General features: G+C 31.3%; 1 protein-coding gene across 2 annotated transcripts; it reads left to right on the forward strand.

The window, feature by feature from the left end:
* Positions 1-16,146: 16,146 nt before the first annotated feature.
* LOC103572255 (probable 39S ribosomal protein L24, mitochondrial) lies at positions 16,147-18,741 on the forward strand. 2 transcript variants are annotated; one of them, XM_008550777.3, is made up of 5 exons: positions 16,147-16,368; positions 16,447-16,629; positions 18,030-18,232; positions 18,318-18,504; positions 18,576-18,741. In XM_008550777.3, the coding sequence occupies exons 1-5, from the start codon at positions 16,267-16,269 to the stop codon at positions 18,660-18,662; spliced, it is 762 nt and encodes a 253-aa protein (XP_008548999.1). In that variant the 5' UTR covers positions 16,147-16,266; the 3' UTR covers positions 18,663-18,741. The 2 variants fall into 2 exon arrangements, with proteins under 2 accessions (XP_008548999.1, XP_014295646.1); XM_014440160.2 differs by having other exon boundaries at positions 18,580-18,741.
* Positions 18,742-21,121: the final 2,380 nt, after the last annotated feature.

The following is a 21,121-nucleotide window of genomic DNA, read 5'->3' on the forward strand; positions in this document are numbered from 1 at the left end:
ATCTATCCTTTCCTTTCTCACCGAATCCCCCTCATTAGTAATTTATCAAATCGTCGAGGTAGTCCTAGAGTTGACCGTTGTCAAAATGGATTTCGCCAATGGAACCCTAATCGGGTCATTGGCGAAAACCTAATGGAGTATGATAAGGATACTCGTAAGAGGAAATCGGACATCTTATCATCTTCTAAGTTGTCTCCGTCAGCGAAAAAGTTTCCGGAGAATAATAAGGACCAGCAGATACCAAGGAAACAACAGATTGGCAGCCTTAATAAATTCAGAGTATAAGATTCTGGGCCGTTTGTCCTATTCGTCACGGACGAATGCAAAGAAAAAAATCTCGGCAAGTACAGCCCAATGATGTTCGGAAAGAAAATAAGAGATTATTCACAGTTTCTCTTAGAGCTAAAATCACAAGGTAAGGATTAATATGAGCTGACATTTAAAGGCCACGAGTCAGCGAATATGTTTATGGACGACTTCAAGGAGAAGGTCTGTAATGACTGGGTAGCTTGGAGACCAAGTAAAACGTACTATACTATCGGGTTTATCAAAGAGGTTGAACCCTCATTTGCTGAGGAGGAAATTAAACGTCATTCAATTTCCAGGTAACGAAGACGTTGAGATCGCGAAGATGCAAAGACTCAAAAGAAAAAGAAGAGTTGGTGCCAACGGAGAAGCTTTTCTTTAGAACACGAGTGTAGTCAAGCTATTCTTTCTAAGCAAAAAGCTACCTGACAAAGCCAGTATTTATGGGATTGTTAAACAAGTGACGGAATACATCCCTAGACCGATGATTTGCTATAATTGTTCAAGCTATGGTTATCAAAAGAAAAACTGCCTAAGTAAGTACCAGAAGTGCCAAAAATGTGGTAGTATCGACCATACGAAAAAATCATGCAATAAGTTATTTGCCCATTGTTACAATTGTGGAGGCAAACACGAAGCGCTATCAAAAAATTGCCCTCAATGGAAATTTAACCAAGACATCATCAAAACTATGGTAGTGTTACATTCTGGCTTATCTATTTATTATACAGAATATTTTTAAATTGACCAGGGTGATGTCGTTAGGGTGTCGATAGACCCCAAGTGCGTCAGCTGTTGACCTTCCTTTATTTTATGCAAAAAAAGTTTTATTGACTTACCACGATGACGATTATGGGCCCCATAACTCGCCCCAAATAATCCCTTTGATGCCTCCTTTGAGCGCGAACAAAACGAACCCCGAAGATTCGGTTCCTTTGTAGAGGAAAGCAATTTCAATTGGTCGATCAAATCACACGAGCTCAAAAGCTCAACACCACACGAGCTCAAAAGCTCAACAACACATGAGCTCGAAAACTCAACAAGAACTTTCTCAGACTTAATTCTCGTACAACCTTTGATGAGGTCCGCGATGACACCTCGATTCCCCCCGTAAAAAAATTTTCTGACCAAGCCTGATATGACCTGATATGGCCATATTAAAAAATTTGACATGTCCATATCTGACCTGATATGATCTGATATGCCCATATATAATTTTTGATATATTCTGATATAGTCTGATATGAAAATTGGCCATATCAAGCCATATCAACTTGATATGACGATATCAGATTTGATATGTCTTGATCTGATTTGATATGCTTGTATATAATTTTTTTTATGTCTTGATATGACCTGATATAACCTGATAAGGGTAAATATATTTTAATATGCTTGTGAAAAAAAATTTTGATCAGGTTTGATTTAGCTTGATATGCCCTGATACGGGCACATATACCAGTTTTTTTAAATTTTCCGTACACATCCGTTTGGTAAAATAATTTAGAAATGACCAAATAACGTAACATTGTTCGGAAAACCGATTTTATGATGATTCATAAAATCTTATGAAGTCTGTTAAATATTTTAATTTACCTCATTTATAAATATTATAAAGTATACAAACTTTGTTGAAAAATTTTTCCAATAAGCTAACGAGACCAATTTCGAAATATCAGAGAATTTCAAATTTTTGTAATGAATTTAAATCGGGTAAGTGTGGATATTACCGCGGCTTGATGTCCCTGATTAAAAATACTCATTGAAAAGGATTGAAAAAGATGAGAATTGAATACTTTTGAACACTTTTTATACCCCAATATTTTCATTTGGACATAAAATTAATCCTTTTCAATCCAAAAATAATATGAGAATTTCTAAACTTGCGAGGAATTGAAAAAGATTCAAAAGAATTGATATTTTTAATCTTTCTGAATACTTCTCAATACCAAAATAATATATCACATTTCGGGGCACGTGTAGGATTGAAAAGAATTCAAATGAATTGAAATTTTTGAATCTTTTTCAATCCTTCTCAATACCAAAATAGTTCGATATTTCGGATCGAGTGTAGGATTGAGAAGAATTCAAATGAATTGAAATTTTTGAATCTTTCTGAATCCTTCTCAATACCAAAATAGTTCGATATTTCGAATCGAGTGTAGGATTGAGAAGAATTCAAATGAATTGAAATTTTTGAATCTTTCTAAAGTTCTTTCAACGAAATAATATTAAATTCAGAAACCAGCAGAGAATTCAAAAACATTCAAATCAATTCCGCTTTCAATGTTTTACAGTTTTTTCCTTATAAAGAAAATTATAATTACCTTGCACGAATAAAAATCTAAGTAATTAGAACAATATAATTGTTATAATGCCCATCATAAATTTTATTTCAATTATGATTATAAGAATTTTTTTTTGTGTAAGAAATGTGAAATTTCAATTTCTTGATATCGAATAGAAATCTTCATAAATTAGCTTAAGAACGGTTTTCAGATAATTTTGTCCCAGCTTTTCTCTGAAATAAAAGCTCTAAACGCAAAATAAAGACACAGACCCGATGCTTTACTCTACGAACTAGCGAAGTGCACTTGAATTTTTTGATAACTTCCATTTGTTTACGAGAAAAGCTTGGACAAAGTTCCTATTTAATGTACAAGTGCAACAGAGATAGTACCGTTTATCCAGTTGAGTGCGAATAGAGAAACAAATAAAAACGCGTCTTAATAGCGAATTACCTTATCGAATAATTCTTCCGATCCGAACACTCGATCCGAAATATTGAACTTTTTTGGTATTGAGAAGGATTCAAAAAGATTCAAAAATTTCAATTCGTTTGAATTCTTTTCAATCGCACACATGACCCGAAATGGGATATTATTTTGGTATTGAAAAGTATTCAGAAAGATTAAAAATATGAATTCTTTTGAATCTTTTTCAATTCCTCGGAAGTTCAGAAATTCTCATATTTTTGGATTCAATAGAATTGAAAAGTATTAATTTTATGCTCAGATGAAAATCTGGTGGTATAGAAAGTATTCTGAAGTATTAAATTCTCATCTTTTTCAATCCTTTTCAGTGAGCATTTTCAATCAGGGTGAGAATTAAAGAGTATTCAAAATATACAAGAATGAATCCTGATGAATATATTTGAATTCCACTCTAGAATTAAAAGGTATTCAAACGATAAAAAATTTAATCCCCTTCAATACTTTCGAATTCCACTTTGGAATTAAAAGGTATTGAAATGATGAGAGATTGAATTCTTTTCAATACTTTTGAATTCCATTTTGAGAATTACAAAGTATTCAAATGATCGAAATTTCAATCCCATTCAATACTTTTCAAAACCTCTGTTGGGATTGAAAAAATTTTCAATCCCTCTCAATGAGTATTTTTAATCAGGGTATATACAATGTTATAAAATTATCTATAAATTTAGTTCCCGAGATAACAATGTTAATCTCACTATATTTAGTCTGATATGTCCATATCAGAACATATCAAATCTTATCTGTATATATAGTCTGATATGGCCAATTTCCATATCAGGTCTGATATGAACTGCCCATATCAGGCCATATCAGAAAATTTTTTCACGGATATAAACATATACTCTCGACGCTAGCAAAGCGCCCAGGAATGCAAAGAACAAATTCACCAATGTTTAAGATATTGCTTATTGATACATTAGTCTTTTGAGCTATTTCAGCCACTTTTTTTCTGTTTCTAATGCAGTCCATTCTTCAGTACTTTTAGGTTTTTCATGACATTATTTTATTTAATATCATTCTGTCATCAAACAGTGCATCCCGATCACAATTATTTTCTTCTGCAAACGATGCAATTTAGTATAACATTTTTCTAAATTATTCCAATAGATTTCGTGTTTTAAATCTACCCTTTGGAAATCTTCAATTTCTTTAAAATTAGCTTCCTATTCCTTTCAATAATTAATAGCTCAGTCATAAAAATTTGGAATATTCGTATAAAATAGTTCCTCGACAAATTTAAAATCAATTAAAGTTGGATCATTTGAATTTTGAGAAATTTTAAATTCTCGTTTTAATTTAAGTAATAGTTGTTCAGCTGACTGTAACTGGAACTAGTTTTACATCTGGTCTGTTCGATGCATCAATAATAACTGTTATATAATTTACTTTCTTTAAATCTTCTTTAATTTCGTCAAAAAGATAAGAGCCAATGACATTAACTGCAATTGTTTGTGTTTTAGTTTTACTACTGGAATATTTTGGATCATACAGGCCGATATTTATTATTAAAACAAAATTAGTTACCCGGAAAAATGATCAGACCTAATCAGACATGAACAGGCATGAGTCTTCAGGCCCGATCAGACATGAAAAATGACCATGCCTGGCCAGGCCTGATCAGGCATGCTCAGGTCTGATAAGGTATGTTCATGTCTGTTCATGTCCATCCGGAAAAAAAATTATATATAAAAAATGGCCCTATATAATTATATAAAATTATGTATAACTATATTATATTATGTATAATTATTGCTATGAAAATAAAAAAATAATAAAAAATTCGGGCGTGTGCAGGATTTGAACCGTGGACCTTGCGCTCCAAAGTTTAACTTGCTACCCACTGACCTAAGAAATGCAGTTGGAACGTAAGTTTCGTACGAACTTGAAGTCATAAAAATCTTATATGTGATAGATTCTTGGTCAACAAAATTTTATATCTTTGAGCAGACATGAACATACATGACCAGGCATGGACAGATATGATCAGGCCTGAGCTTATTTAACGCTTCAGACATGGACAGGTATGAACAGGCATGATCAGGCCTGAGCGTATTTAACGCTTCAGACATGAACAAACATGAACATACATGACCAGGCATGGACAGATATGATCAGGCCTGAGCTTATTTAACACTTCAGACATGAACAGGCATGACCAGGTATGAACAGGTATGATCAGGCCGGAGCGTGTTTAACGCTTCAGACTTGAACAGACATGAACAAACATGAACAGGCATGATCAGACCTGAGTGTATTTAACGCTTCAGACACGAACAGGTATGATCAGGCCTGATCATGTCTAATTTCAGGCTTGATCATACATGAACAGACATGATCAGGTCTAATTTCAGGCCTGATCATGCATGAACAGGCATTTTCAAGTCTGATGATTTTTTCCCGGGTATATTCGTCAAGACACAAAACTTTTTTGACTCCTTTATTGGTTACAATAGAGAATGATAATAATAAAAATAAGTCGGCGTCAAAAGACGGGTCGAAAAATTGATCACTACCGCCATCCGTTGATAATTTATAATTAATTCTTGTAGTAATTTGCAGTAGCTTAATTTGAGGAACAAACTTACTTTTGTAAACTCGCCAATAGGTTTAAAAAGTCTGGACAGTTTTTTACTCTGAATAAAAAGAAAAAAAACGGACTGTCCGGGTAAAATCCGGAAGCATTGCAAGCCTACGCAAGACGACAAAATACTTGAACCAAGATATTTCTTACCATTGAGTTGAGTGCTTTTAATTCTTGACTAGAATCACAGATCATCTCGATTCAAAATTAATTATTCTTAAAGAAAGAATATTTTACTCTTCGAACAATTGATTATATTTTGGGGCAAAATATTTAATTTTCTTACTTTAAAAAAATATTTCTTAATTCAAGATACATATTATATAGGCTGAATAAAAAAAAATCTCATGCCAAGATGACTAAATTTAAGAAAATTTTCGTTTTCATTCGACATTGCAAAAATATTCTTGCAACAAGAAAAAATTACTTGTGCCAAGATATCCTTTTTTTCAGTGTAAAATTATCTGTTTAAATATATTTTAATAACTTATTTTTATTATAATCTATTATAATAATTATATTAACGAATTTAAATATTTCATTTCAATAAAATAAACAATTTATTACATGTCGTGTATGTACAATAACAAATAACAAGAAAGGGAAATTAGTATTTAAATGCTCCAGCGGTTACCCGCTAAAATATTTTTTTTAGTATTAAATTCGATTTTTTTCTGTAAGATGGCAGTAGTTTGTGACGGTTAAAAGTGAGTCATATAACCGGTGATCATGGCTGAGGGTCTAAGGCATAAACCTACCCTCTTGAGCTTGATCACTGGCCAGGCGTAGGTTCGAATCCCAGCGGTTGCCGAAAGAATTTTTCACACGGAGTGTGAAGTCCCTAATAGCCACTTTAGCTTGAAATTCACGGTAATTTGATGTGGAAATTACCTGAAATTTCCTGCCCGACTTTGCCAATAATTTGACAGTAAAAGTTGAAAATAAAAATTTGCGGTTAATTTTTCTTCAATTTAAAGGTAACTCTTTACGAAAAAAAAAAGTCAGTAATGTTCATTCTTACCGTTTCAGAAGGTAAGCAAATTTATACATTAAATTGTCTACACTTGGACGGTAGAAAAATACTTGCAAATTTTTCAAGTCAAATTAACAATAAATTGACAAATCCGAAGTTGACGGAAATTTGACGAAAAATTTAACGAAGCTTTTGTAAGTAAACTTTTACTAAAGCAAACTGTGCTACTAGGGCAGGTACGGTACGAAAACATGACGTTGATTGTACCAGTATAGAATCGCTCGATATTACTGACACAGTTTTTTACGAGCTTAACATGTTACCCTGATAGCCAACCTATCCACAAGTTAACTTTAACCCTGATAGCATGAGTTGCTCGTCAGAAAGGTTGGTATTCATTAGTTTGCGACCAACTTGACGACAAGTTGTCGACAACTCTAGCTTTTGCAACTTTTGGCTCCAAGTTACCGCCAACTTTCTGAGAGAGATGACGTCAGGAAAGAGCCGCAATTCGAAAGCAGGTGTCTGAGAAAATTGAAGGTAACTTTCCGTCAACTTATGATTACCAACGTTTGCCACCAACTTTCTCAGAAAGTGTCTTGTTATGTCCTCAACAGCCTCAGGTGCCTTCACCTGTTAATTAATTAGTAAACTTGAGATATATAAGAAGCGCGCATTTAAATTCCATTTGAAATTATATATTAATTTCTTACAACACTTATTGCGTCTTAACAATATTGAGTCAATAATTTAAATGATAAATCGTCGTGGCACATACTCATTAAATTATATATTTTTATTATAAGAAAGTTTAAATAAATAGATAGATAAACCTTTATTTTGTATTCAGAGAAATATAAATACAGGTTGAGTGGTCTTGGAACGTTTCCTGTCATCCGATACTTAAAACCTAAACAAAACATACGCATAAAAATCATGAATAGGTCCTTGTTCTAAAGTTAACCGTCAATATGGTTATAAACAAATACATATTCTATCAACAAGTAAGAAAAGAAAATATATAATTAATAAATGTTACTTACTAATGAAAACCATGTCTCACCAGAATTTAACTATTACTGTTAATATTAAATAAAGAGTGACGCGTATAATAAATAAATTAAAGAAAATATAGAAATATAGCATTAGAATAATTATAATGATGTTTCACGATAAATGATAATGTCAATTGTAACGAATAACTAAATATAGAATAATTATAGAACACACCTCTGATAGTCTAGAATATTTAACCGAATGATTGTATCCAAGTACGGGAAAATAGAATATAAATAATATAAGTAATAAGAAGATATAGAATGGATAAAGTAAAGAACGTAAATGTATAAGTTTATATCTCTAATTCGTATTAGTAGAAAGTATAAATGTATAAGTATAATATTTAGTAAAGAACATAGATATATAAGTATTTATACATATAAGCATGAGTGTGAACATGAGAGTAGTGGGGAGAAGTTGGAGAGTGGAGGTCCGAGATCTCTCTGCCGTCTGATGTAACTTTACTTCTCTCCGAGAACTCTTTACGAATACAACTGTTATTACTGATCAAGTTTTATCCATACTTTATAATAAAATTCAGTCTTCAGATAAAAGTTATTTTATCAATTACATCTATCCTTAATCATAGTTTAATTATTTCATTAAATGACAATCATAATCATCATCATCTTAGTAAACAATAAATTTATCCACTGTTTTCAAATTCAAAATTTGGTCCCGCGTGACAACGAACTGCCCACTGTCCAGGAGGTGGCGTCAGCTCCGATCCTAGTAACCTCCCAGGACATAACAGTCTATTAACTTTGGAAGTACCAACTTTTGCGGCTAATTTGGCGTGTAGTTGAGGCTGTAACTACAGGACCTCCATGGACTGCAAGCTATCTCGTAACGTGACTGCAATCTGTCTCCAATCTATCACGTAGCGTGTCTCGAATCTGTCTCGTAGCGTGACTGCAAGATAATTTACGAGACAGGTTGCAGACACGGGACTACGGCCCGTATATACATATGTATAAATATATTTAATATACATATGTATATATATATTTCAAATGATTCATTAATTATATATTTTTTATTGTTTTATTTATATTGGTGTGTTTGGACTCACCATCCAGAGTACTTTGACGCTTTTTTCGCACACGAAATTTACATTAATTTCTATTAATTAATAATCGATTTGAAATACTAAGATTTGTTTCACTTAAATTTCACTTTAATCAATACACTGATAATTAATACATTTTTTTTTAACTTCCCGCTAAGAAAATCGACGATTTTCAAAAATTTCGGGAAGTTATTGTTTTCACCCCGATTTTCAAAAATCGAGTTTTCATCAGATGTCGACGTTTTGAGGTCCTAGGATGCTATTCTGACTATTTTCAGAATGATGTCCGAGTGTGCGTATGTGTGTGTGTGTGTGTGTGTGTGTGTGTGTGTGTGTGTGTGTGTGTGTGTGTGTGTGTGTGTGAACTCTTTGTAACTTTTGAACTAATGAATCGATTTGGATGGTTGAGGTGGCAATCGAAAGAGGTTGTTGGCCATCAACTTTTCTGAAAATTTCAGATTATTTGATCGAATAAACTCGGAAATATTTGCGAATTACGAAAAAAAAAAAAATTTTTTTTTAGTTTTTTATTGATTTCTCAAAAACGACTCATACGATCGACTTCAAAATCTGATCAGGTCTAGTACTCAATAAAACGCGTCGATTGCCACCTCAAACATCAAAATCGGATAATTCGTTCGAGAGTTATCGCGGGAGAAAGAAATGGTAAAAAACGGTTTTTTCTAAATATTTTCGAAACGACTGAAGCGATCGATTTCAAATTTTAACCAGCTCTAGAATTCAATAAATCGCGCCGATTTTCACGTCAACTATCAAAATCGATTGATTAGTTCAAACGATATCGGCGTTGAAAAATTAAAAAAATAACATTTTCTGTTATTTTTTCCGGATAAATCATAATATAACGTACTAAAATGTGCCTGATATCATACCAACTCATCTTTTTTATGGTTTCTTTTGATCATATAATGTCATCGAACTTGGTTTTTAGTTTAAATTATATTATCAACAAAAAAATCGCTCTTTGAGGTCGAAAACAGCGAGAAGTTTTGGGGCTGGCCCGCAGGGTCAACCGACGCTCAGATTTTTTTAATTGGTAATTCACTTTTTTTTCTACTAATTAAATTTAATTATGAATTTAAATTTTCCCGGGTATATTGCAAGCGCTCCAGCGCGCCGAGCGGAGAATCCGAACAAACCATATGTAATGGACATCCGCCACCGTGTGAGATGAACTAGCGCATGCGCCTGATAATTAAAAATATAGGTATAATAAATAAATTCAGAATAAAATTAAATAAAAATATAAAAACAATAGAACAAACAATTGTATTGATCTAACAAAGAATAAAAAAAAATAAGCTATTGAATGAAAAAAAAAACAATCGGATTTGAGACATAAAGCGGCAACATGAGAAAATGTCAATTTTTAATTTTTTAAAAATAAATAATATTAGAACAAATGAAGTTATTTAACAAACATTTAAGAACAAATGACAAACAAACGATTTGTTTATATCAAAATTAAAAAAAATCAATTTTTGGTGCCAAGTTCATGGAGGTCAAAGTTGGTGGCAAAAGTTGGTTGCAAGAGTTGGCAATCATAAGTTAACGGAAAGTTGCCTTGCTTGAAAGTGCTCCTTGAGCTCGAAAATACTTTTGTAAGCCATTGGTTTCGAAAAAAAAACGTTTTTTACCATTTCTTTCTCCCGCAATATCTCTCGAACAAACTAACCGATTGAGATAGCTAAGGTGACAATCGATGCGTTTTATAAAGTTCTAGAGCTGATTAGATTTCAAAGTCAATCGTTCGATTCATTTCTGAAAATTCAAAAAAAAAAAAAAAATTTTTTTGTAATTCGCAAGTATTTTCGAGTCTACTTGATCAAATGATCTGAAATTTTTAGGAAAGTTGATGGCCAACAAGCTCTTTCGATTACCGCAAGAACCATCTAAATCGATTGATTAGTTAAAAAGCTATAGACCAGTCACACACACACACACACACACACACACACTTGGGCATCATTCTGAAAATAGTCAGGATAGCTTCCTAGAATCTCAAAATGTCGACATCTGCCGAAAACTCGATTTTCGAAAATCGGGGTGAAAACAATAACTTCCCAAAATTTTTGAAAATCATCGATTTTCTGAGCGGGAAGTTAAAAATACGTTACCCAAAATTTGCCCGAAAATTGTCTACAAATTTTTTTTTAGCCAACTTCTGAAGTGAATTGGCATTTTAATTCGGGTAGTAATTTTACGTCAAATTGTATAGAAAATTGTATATAAATCGTCGTCAAAATCGGAAAAGTCCGAAGTTCACGGACATTTGACAGAACATTCAAGGAAACTTTTGTAAAGAAAATTTTTGCTAAAGCAAACTGTGCAATTAGGGTATATTATATAAAGTCTTGCTACCAGGGAGTTTCCTTCAGTTTGATGACAAGCTGTTGTCAACCATGAGACATTTCGAGGTTTGACTACTACGCGCGCCAGTTTTCGGAAGATAAGTTAATAGAAAGTGCTGCCGGAAAGTTGCGGGAAAGTAGCCAAAGAGCATACCCCAATAGCGTAGGTTGCTACAGCAAAAGTTTACTTGACAGAAGTTTCCTTGAATTTTTCATCAAATGTCCGTCAACTTCAAACCTTTCCGTTTTGAAGACAATTTGTATACAACTTGATATACAATTTGGCGTAAATTTACTACCCGAATTAGAATGCAAATTCATTTCAAAAGTTGACTAGAAAAAAGTTGTCATCAATTTTTAGGCAAATTTTTATATCAATTTATTGTTAATTTGACTTGAATAATTGTAAAGTATTTTTTTACCGTCAAATTATAGACATTTATATATATAAATTTACTTACCTTCTGAAATGGTAAGAATGAGCATTACCGACTTTTTGTTTCTAGTAAAAAATTACTTCTAAATTGTGGAAAAATAACCGGAAACTTTTCTTTCCAACTTTTGCAGTCGAATTGTCAGCAAATTCTGACAGCGAAGTTCAGGCGATTTCAATGTCAAATTACTTTCAATTTCAAGCTAAAGTGGCTATTAGGCCACATTGTTTTTAAGTTGACAGAGAGATTTGGGAAAGTTTGCATCAACCCTGATAGCTACACTTTGCTCAGCAAGTTCTGCACTTAAACATTTTTGGCTAACTTAACAAATTTTACAGAAAAACTTGCTGTCAATTTGAAGTGAAACTTTCAATAAACTTAACGCCATTATCTGACTGTTACATTTGAAGTCAAATTGAATTTATGTTACAGCCAATCTACTTTCAACTTAATCGCAACTGTTTGCTCTCTAACATTTGCTTTTGAGTTGGCATCAAAATACGACCGTAGTTTGAAGTTCACTTGTGGTTATGGTAGTTATCAGAGAACTAATTGAACTATTTGCAGTCAACTTGACATGAAATGAAATTGCGGCAATAAATTTCTGTTAATTTGCAGCTAAAGTGGCTCTCAGAGTACGAGCACGGGTGCTATTAGATAACCCCAACGGACATGCTGGACAACGTACTACTCTGACAAAAACGATATCTATACATCGTGACAATTTCAACAGCGCTACCCTGATAGCACGAGTTGATCGTGAAAAAGTTCGTCATTCATTAGTTTCCGACCAACTTGACGACAAGTTGTCAACAACTTTAGATTTTGCAACTTTTGGCTACAAGTTACCGCCAACTTTCTCAGAAAGTGTTCGTCAACTTATTGAATTTCCAACTTTTGCCACCAACTTTCTCAGAAAATGTCTATCAGCTATTGGAGGTACCAACTGTTGGTGGTCAACTTAGTGTCCAGTTGCGGCTGCAAGTTTCTCGTCAGTTTCTTGCCAACTTGGCTATCAGGGTACATCTGATATTTGCGTTATGTGTCCAGCGTGACATTTGTCCTACACACCATACGTAAACTATGACACTCATGTAAAAGTGACAACTGAAACATACACCGCATCTAGACAAGTCGACAATATTGCAAGCGTGACATTTGAAAAACTTACCGATCTGAAAATGGGACATTTGACAAACACGACAGCCAAGTCAGCGATACATGTGGTAAACAGTGCAGCCAGATCGCGGACGAAAAGTTCCCCTTCCCAAGCACCGTTTAAGCTGTAAGTGATGCTTAGAATGTGACGTTTAGAAATATGGACATCTTAACATACGGACAATGCCCCTGATAGCTAGTTGAGTTCAACCAACCGTCAAATTGAGCGTACATTTGACGTCAAATTAAAGCCACTATTTTCCGTATACGGGACATTGAGTAGCAAAATTTGACTGCAGTAGTAGCTTCCCTGATAGCCACAATTTAAATACAATTGTTTAGCAAGTTCTGCAGTGAAGCATCGACGGCCAACTTAACGACAAGTTTTTGGCAAGCCTTAGCCGGAAAATACTTTCGTGCAAGTTAATGCGAATCTACGGCCGTCATCTGAATGTAATTTGACAGAAAAAGTTGCCGTCAATTTGAAGTGAAACATTCAATCAACTTAACGTTATTGTCTGGCAGTAACACTTGTAGTCAAATTGAATTCAAGTTTACAGATAATCTACTGCCAAATGAAAAGTAAGTGCTTGCCCTCCAACACTTTTCTTTAAGTTACCTTCAGAATACGGCAGAAGCTTGTCGTTAACTTACGGTTACGCTGACTATCATGGTCAAGTTGACCTAAATTTTTTAGATTCGATTTTACCATTTCAGAAGGTAATATTGACTTTCACTAGACAATGCAGTTTTATAAATTCCATCACTAGGTGGCGAAAGTAGAAGAATCTATGTACTATAAATCAAAAACCGGTTTTTTTTTTGGTTTTTAAAAAAAAAAAGTTTATTTTTAAATTTGTCAATATACATAAGTAAGTGATAAATTTTCTTACAACAATTTATTTTTTAACGTGACTTCAATTTTCAAGTTGCTTTAGTCCCATAATCGCTTATTGCATAAAATACTCAATTTTTTATGACCCTGAAGTTAGCCGCTACCCGCCATTTTTAAAATAAAAAATATCTTATAACTTTAGAAAAAAAAAATTTTCGAATTTAAAAAAATTATCGTGTAGATTTTTCAATTTTCTAGGCGAGTAATTTTTTCAAAAAGATTGAAGAATAAAAACTTGAGGTATAATTTAAAATTAAATTTTAATATTACTTAGTTTTTATTAAAAAATTTTTACAAACCTCATTACTTTTTGATTTTTATATACAATTTTTCGAAATCTATTCGAGTATATTTTTAATTTTTCACGTTTCCAATTTTTAATCCGAAAATTAACCATTGCCCGCTATTTTTAAATGAAACATTTTGTAATTTTAAAAAAAAAAAAAAAACAAAAAATTTTGAATTTTAAAAAAATTCTCATGCAGATTTTCTAATTTTCTAAGCGTGTATATTTTTTGAAAGATCAAAAATACTTATATTGTTATTTTAAATAAAAATTTATAAATTTAGAATTAAATGAAAAGTAATTCATTTTTAAAATTCATAGTTGGAGGCTCCCGTATTTATGACTATGAGTGGGGGCTAAAGCCCATTTAGTGATAAACCGGGAAAAAATGATCAGACCTGATCAGGCATGTTCAGGTCTGATCAGGTATGTTCATGTCTGGTCATGCCCATCCGGGGAAAAAAATTATATATATAAAATTGCCCTATATACGTATATATAATTATGTATAACTATATTATATTATATATAATTATTGCTATAAAAATAAAAAACAAATGAAAAATTCGGGCGTGTGGATGATTTAAACCGTGGACCTTGCGCTCGAAAGTTTAACACGCTACCCACTGACCTAAGAGATTTAGTTGAAAAGTAAGTTTCGTATGAACTTTAAGTAATAAAAATCTTCTATATGATACATTCTTGGTCAACAAAATTTTATATCTATGAGCAGACATGAACAGCCATGAACAGACATGATCAGGCCTGAGTGTATTTAACGCTTCAGACATGAACAGGCATGGACAGGCCTGATCATACATGAACAGGCATGATCAGGTCTAATCATTTTTTCCCGGGAAGTCTGATAGTTTTGCTGAAAAAGTAAAAAGATCTCGAAATTCACCATAAAGTCGAGTTCAAGTTCCAATAACTTTTGAACAGATAAATTTATCAAAAAATGATGAGACTTTTCTTGTAGAGCGTTTAATTCCCTACAAAAATGTATCTTGAGCTTATCTGTACAATGAGCCATTGCCGAGGTAAAAAATTCAAAACTTAGAATTTTTTTTTTCCCATGTTATTTAAATGGGGAATCAAAAATCCTGAAGTGGCACCTCTTAATATTAATATTAAAAGGTCAAACTTTACCAGAATGTTTCTTTTATTATCTTTAACGATATTTCCATGGTAACTGAAGAAAAAATAATCAGTTTTTATTAATTTCAGTTTAACTATTTACTATTCTAATTATTTTCTATGAATGGTACTTCGACGTGTTTTACATTTTAGAATTTTTTTTCAATAATATTTCATTTCGTAAATTCTTAGTGTTACAAACTTGAAGTTTTATATATACTTTTTGTTTATTCAACGATATTTTTTTTTTATAAGATTGTCTACTCGACAATTTGTTGCATTTTGAATATTTTGCATCGAATGAATGTCTTTTGGACAATGGCTCTGTCCCCACTCGTAGTCATAAATACGAGAGCCTCTGACTATAAATTATAAATTTTAAAAACAAATTAACTTTTAATGAATTTTAAATTTATGAATTTTTATTTAAAATAACAATCCGAGTATTTTTGATCTTTAAAAAAAAATTCACGTATAGAAAATTAAGAAATCTACACGAGTATGTTTTCAAAATTCAAAAAAAAATTTTTTTTTTTCTTAAATTACAAGATATTTTATTTAAAAATAGCGGGTAGCGGTGAATTTTCAGATTATAAATTGGAAAAGTGAAAAATAAAAAAAAGTACTCCTCTAGATTTCGAAAAATTGTATATAAAAATCAAAAAGTAATGAGGTTTGTAAAAATTTTTAAACAAAAACTATGGAATCGTGAAATTTAATTTCAAATTATTCCTTGAGTTTTTATTTTTTAATCCTTTTGAAAAAATACTCATCTAGAAAATTGAAAAATCTACACGAGCATTTTATTTAAATTTGAAAACTTTTTTTTTCTCTAAAGTTATAAGATTTTTTTATTTTTAAAATGGCGGATGACGGCTAACTTCAGGGTCATCAATTTTTTTACTTTTCACGTTCTCTAAATATTCCAACTTTTATTTTAACTTTTATTTCTTAATAATTTGTTGTATAAAAATTATTGACGATGTTAACAGCATGCATTTACGGCGTATTTACTTGACTGTCGTAACGTCGTAAGCTATCATTAGTTTGATTTTTTACCACCAGGCAGCGTACCCAGTTTGTCAGTTCGAAATATATTAGTTGGATCAAACATTTTACGGCTGTGTAATTTACAGAAAGTGCATTGCGCAGTAAAAGTTGGGTTAAGTTTTTAAACAATTTAACTTGTTTTCAAATTGATCATAATATAAAATCAAAAATGAGAGTAAAGAAACCTTATTCATGTCTTCAACATGTTGCTGAGTGGTCGAAAAAATACGCTAATTTGCCTGATCGTTATATAAAACGAGCTATGGAACAAGTATATTTATAATGTTTTACCTTATTACAAGAATCTAGCTTAATGTTGAGTAACTAAATATAATTCAACCATTTTTAGGTTTATTATAAAACTCCCAATGATCCACGTTATCTACCTAGAACTGTGCAAAGAACACAGTGGCAATTCACAACACATCGTCCATGGACAAGAGAATTTTACTTTGATAATTATCCCGGCAAAAAAGTTCCGTGGCATCATGTTGAACCAATTAAGGATTGGAGTTTTTTTCGTGGAGATAGGGTATAAATCTGCAATTATTCATTTGTATTTTCCTGTTTTAATCTTTTTAAGGGGAAAAATAAGTGAAATGTAGAAAATATATTTTGATACTATTAGCAATTTGCAGCCCTTACGCTACTGTCCAAGTATCATTATTAAATTCCTTATCGAATCGTGTACACGATGATATATTTTGATTTTTATTATCATTAAAGTCAGATGCGACAAAGTTTTCCATCAGTACTTAACCATTCATTTTAATAGTTGTATAATAGAAAAACCAACACACCCTCGAATTTTTTCATAACTGCTGTATAATTCTGTCTCGCAATTTTTTTTATCTTTCAACAGCAAAAGATAAAAAAAAAACTGATAAAATTGTTATGGTTTACCAACAAACTTTTGTTCGTATTTGAAAACTCATACAATATCTAATTGGATATGTTCTAAAAAAGTAGTGTTCTGATCGATTTTATGAGCTTGACATTAAAATGAAAATAACTAGAAAGTTATGCAGAATTTGAAAAAAAACTTCATCAGAAATAATTTGAAGGAGATAAAATTGCCCACAAAAAAGATCTTATGACATTTTGTGATAAGTCTGATGGTTACGCTGGAAATGCAAAAGGATCTGGACATTTACTATAAATTTGAGTTCAAGCTCTAATAAATTTTGAACAGATGGATTTATCAAAAAATCATAAGATAATTTTTTTTTATAGAGTGTTTGATTTCCTACGAAAACATACCCTGAGCTTATCTGTACAATGAGCCATTGCCGAGGTATAAAATTCTAAACTTAAAATTTTTTTTTCCCCATGCTCTTTAAATAGAAAATCAAAAATCACGAAGAAGCACCTATTAATATTAAAATTAAGAGTTCAAACTTTACCAGAACTTATTTTTTTTATCACTTTTAACGATATTTTCACGGTAATTGAAAAAAAAAAACCTTCATTTTTTTTTTAGCCACCCTAATAAATATATACATACGTACGTACATATATAAACTTTTGAACTGATGACGTTTTTCGGTATTCCTCAGCAAAATAAAACATTATAGTAAAATCCTTCAAGAATCGCGACATGAGACTCTACGATAGCTATAGTTTTAATAAAAATATACTTAATAATATGTACGATACACTTTTACTGTATACAAATATCATAAATATAAATATAATTTTATTATATTTTGCATAATATACTCAATGTATTCAGAAAACTTGGGATATCGCATTAATTTTCATATACAAACATCTGAAACCATGAAAAGGTACAAATTCAAATCAAGACCTTTCTAGCAATCTCAATTTCAATCACACTGACTTATATGCATAAAATTTTCCTGATTCACTTAATAATGAAAATAATTACAGATTAATTTTTTTTCTTATTTATTCATTTTTTGTTTTTATCAGGTTGAAGTGTTAGTAGGTCGTGACAAAGGTAAACAAGGTATCGTACAACAGATTATCCAAGAAAGAAACTGGATTATAGTTGAGGGTCTAAACACAAAACTTGTGTCAATGGGTAAAACTAAAAAATTTCCAGGAATATTTATTTTAGAAGAGCAACCATTATTGGTGACCACAGATGTGGCTTTAGTTGATCCAAGTGATTTGTCAGTACTCAAGGATCATAAATATGTATTATTAACTTTTTTTTTTGCTTATCAATGATTTTCAATGTATATACTCAATTTTCAGGCAGAGTACTAAAATTGACTGGAGATACACTGAAGAAGGAGAAAAAGTTCGTGTTTCAATTCGTACAGGACGAATTATACCAATACCATTAAGTAATTTAGAAACAATTGACTATAAACATCCAAACCTCTATCGAGAACAAGCAAAAGATACAACGAAAGCAAATGTAGAGAAAATTACTTTCAAGGTAATTTCTCAGCTAACACTCGAGTAATTTTTTATTTTAATGTATTAATTCTAAGTTGATATTATTTTTAGCCAGTACTAAAAACTTTTGAAATGGATATCATGGATAGTATTGGAATTAAAGAAGACCGAATACCTAAAAAAACTTTTTGGTATTGAAGAATATATAATGGTACTATTTGAAAATAACATCTGTGTAACTTAATAAAATAAATTAATATGTTTAATGTTAACTTTATTTGTTTAATACAGAATTGATTTATAATTGCATTTTTCGTGAGTTTATACTTTCACTTTTTGAAATTAGTTTCAGCATTTTAATTTTTATGATTAGGAAAATAAACTACAATTTGAAACTGTTGGAGTAACAAAAAAAATCTCTTCTCTTATATAGTCGGTATTTGAGCCTTGACTACTATAATAGTCCCATTGATAGTAGGGGTATAGGTAATACGTATTAAGTAGTGGTAGTGGGACGACGACTTTTTGGTTGAGACGGCTATAGTTACACACTATTTGTTGAGGTCATTACTTTTCCGCTAAAAAACGCATAAAGAGATGAGTGAGGGGAGCATAGCTCCAACGTATATTTTAACATTAATTTTAAAATATCTACGCTGAAAAAAATGTGGTTATCGTAACCATCTGAAGTATTGCTAATGATACATAGTTGTCATAACAAAATGTATAGGGGTAAGATCACGTCAAGTGGAGACCCCATTTTCCAGTTGATCATGAAAATTAAGGAGGTTCGATACCTATTATCTTTCTAGGGGATCTCATGGATTTTCTATTGTATTTTTGCAAGATTACAACTCCTACACACTAAAAATTCGTTAATAGAATATGTTATGAATTGACTTACTGTTAGGAATTAATACAATATATTTTCATTATATTTGCATTGAATCATAAAAAAAAATTTTTTTTAATAAAATAATTTTTTTTTAGTGAAATAAGTGATTAAAAAATAAACGTGGAAATATGGCAACAGTGCGCTAGTGTTGAGTAATTTTTTTGTGTACTATTGTTGGTCATAAGCAGTGCTGCCAGAACGTGCGATATTTTTACCCCCTCCTGAGGTGACATAGCATTGAGTGTAATGACAGGAGGGGGTAAAAATATCGCACGTTCTGGCAGCACTGGTCACAAGGCTTATTACACTCATTGTCATTAATGCCTGGCCCCCTGCTTGGTAAAGAATTAATAGTCTGGGGGACCAGGCATGACAACGAGTGTACTAGCTGGAGCTCAGGTCTAACATGAGTAATATGTGGTAGTGTGTATTAGCGAGTAAACAGAAAAGAACGTCAGCTGATTTTTGTTTTTATTAATTATAAAAGAAAGTAATATTGAAAAGTGGAAATATTGGAAAGGTAAATTAGTATCCGAAGCTGTTTGTAATAAACGTTTAAAACTATCAGAAAAGGGAAAAAAACGAAAAAAAGAAGTTTACACGCTAGACATATTAGAGGTATTATTCAAATTTCCCGCGGTTGTATCATTTCACGCTGTTGCCGTCGTAAGTGCCATGCTGTAGCCCTAAAACATCTTTTAATAACAGTAGGAAAATAACTAGAATTGGAACTAACACCTGTACTAATACAATGATATTGTGATTTTTACATTAGACAATCTTTATAAACATAAAATGTACAACAATGTCGTTGATCTATATTGAGAGCATTTAACTATTCGTAAAAGTTAAAGCAAAATAATTGTAATACGCTACTGAAATGTTGCCAACTTAACTTAATTAATGTTTATTTGAATTGAAGTCTGATTTGATTATAAGTAAAAATTGAAAATAGTTCAAATAAAGAAAAAGAATATAATTAAAAATGTCGAACAAAGAATGTTTATTTATTTACAAAAAGTTGGAAATTAAAATAAAAATTAATATATAAGAGTCAAGTATAACGAAAAGATAGGTTTCAACAAAAAATAAAATAGTAATGTGTTTACGTTTACCGTAGGTATGCAATATCTTTCGGTGTATTTTAAAAAAAGTGAATATTTAAATCTGTTCTAAAATTAGCAGGGATGATGTTGTAAACATGTATGAATTTAGTTGTAGTCGATTTTGTTATTTTACTCGAAAGATAATACTGACTGTCGATATACTGTATTACCGTTGGTAATGTAGAATTTTTCATAAAAATGTTTTTGAAATGTATAGTAGATGAATTAATTTGAATACTGTGAAATGAGAAATCACGTATAAATAATTTAATTAATTATAAATAATTAAAAACTGAATTGTTATTTATGAATATTATTATCAATTAAAAATGATTATTATTATTATCATTATACTCCTATCACACCTAAATAATAATAAAACAAACGAAATATCGGAATTTATTCATCAAGCTGCAATAAATAATTAAATATAAATAATATTTTATAAATTTAATAACGGTACTCGGACAGTCACGTAGTGACTGTTTGCTATTATTAACGATATTGTTATTATTATTTTTATTATTATTATTATTATTGTCAGTAATTTTTTTAAAAATTCTATATCTTGGTGACAATTGAAACTCGGTCATTTTGTCAATTAATGCTTTAACTCTTTTAAATTAATTAATAAAATTTAATTACGCTTATATCAA

This window comes from Microplitis demolitor, chromosome 7 (assembly GCF_026212275.2).
Source record: "Microplitis demolitor isolate Queensland-Clemson2020A chromosome 7, iyMicDemo2.1a, whole genome shotgun sequence".
Lineage (NCBI taxonomy): Eukaryota > Metazoa > Arthropoda > Insecta > Hymenoptera > Braconidae > Microplitis > Microplitis demolitor.

Coding starts and splice junctions, on each gene's coding strand:
- LOC103572255 (XM_008550777.3), top strand. CDS start 16,267: ATGAGAGTAAAGAAACCTTATTCATGTCTTCAACATGTTGCTGAGTGG. Junction 16,369..16,446: donor TAAAACGAGCTATGGAACAA/GTATATTTATAA, acceptor AACCATTTTTAG/GTTTATTATAAAACTCCCAA. Junction 18,505..18,575: donor TAGAGAAAATTACTTTCAAG/GTAATTTCTCAG, acceptor TATTATTTTTAG/CCAGTACTAAAAACTTTTGA.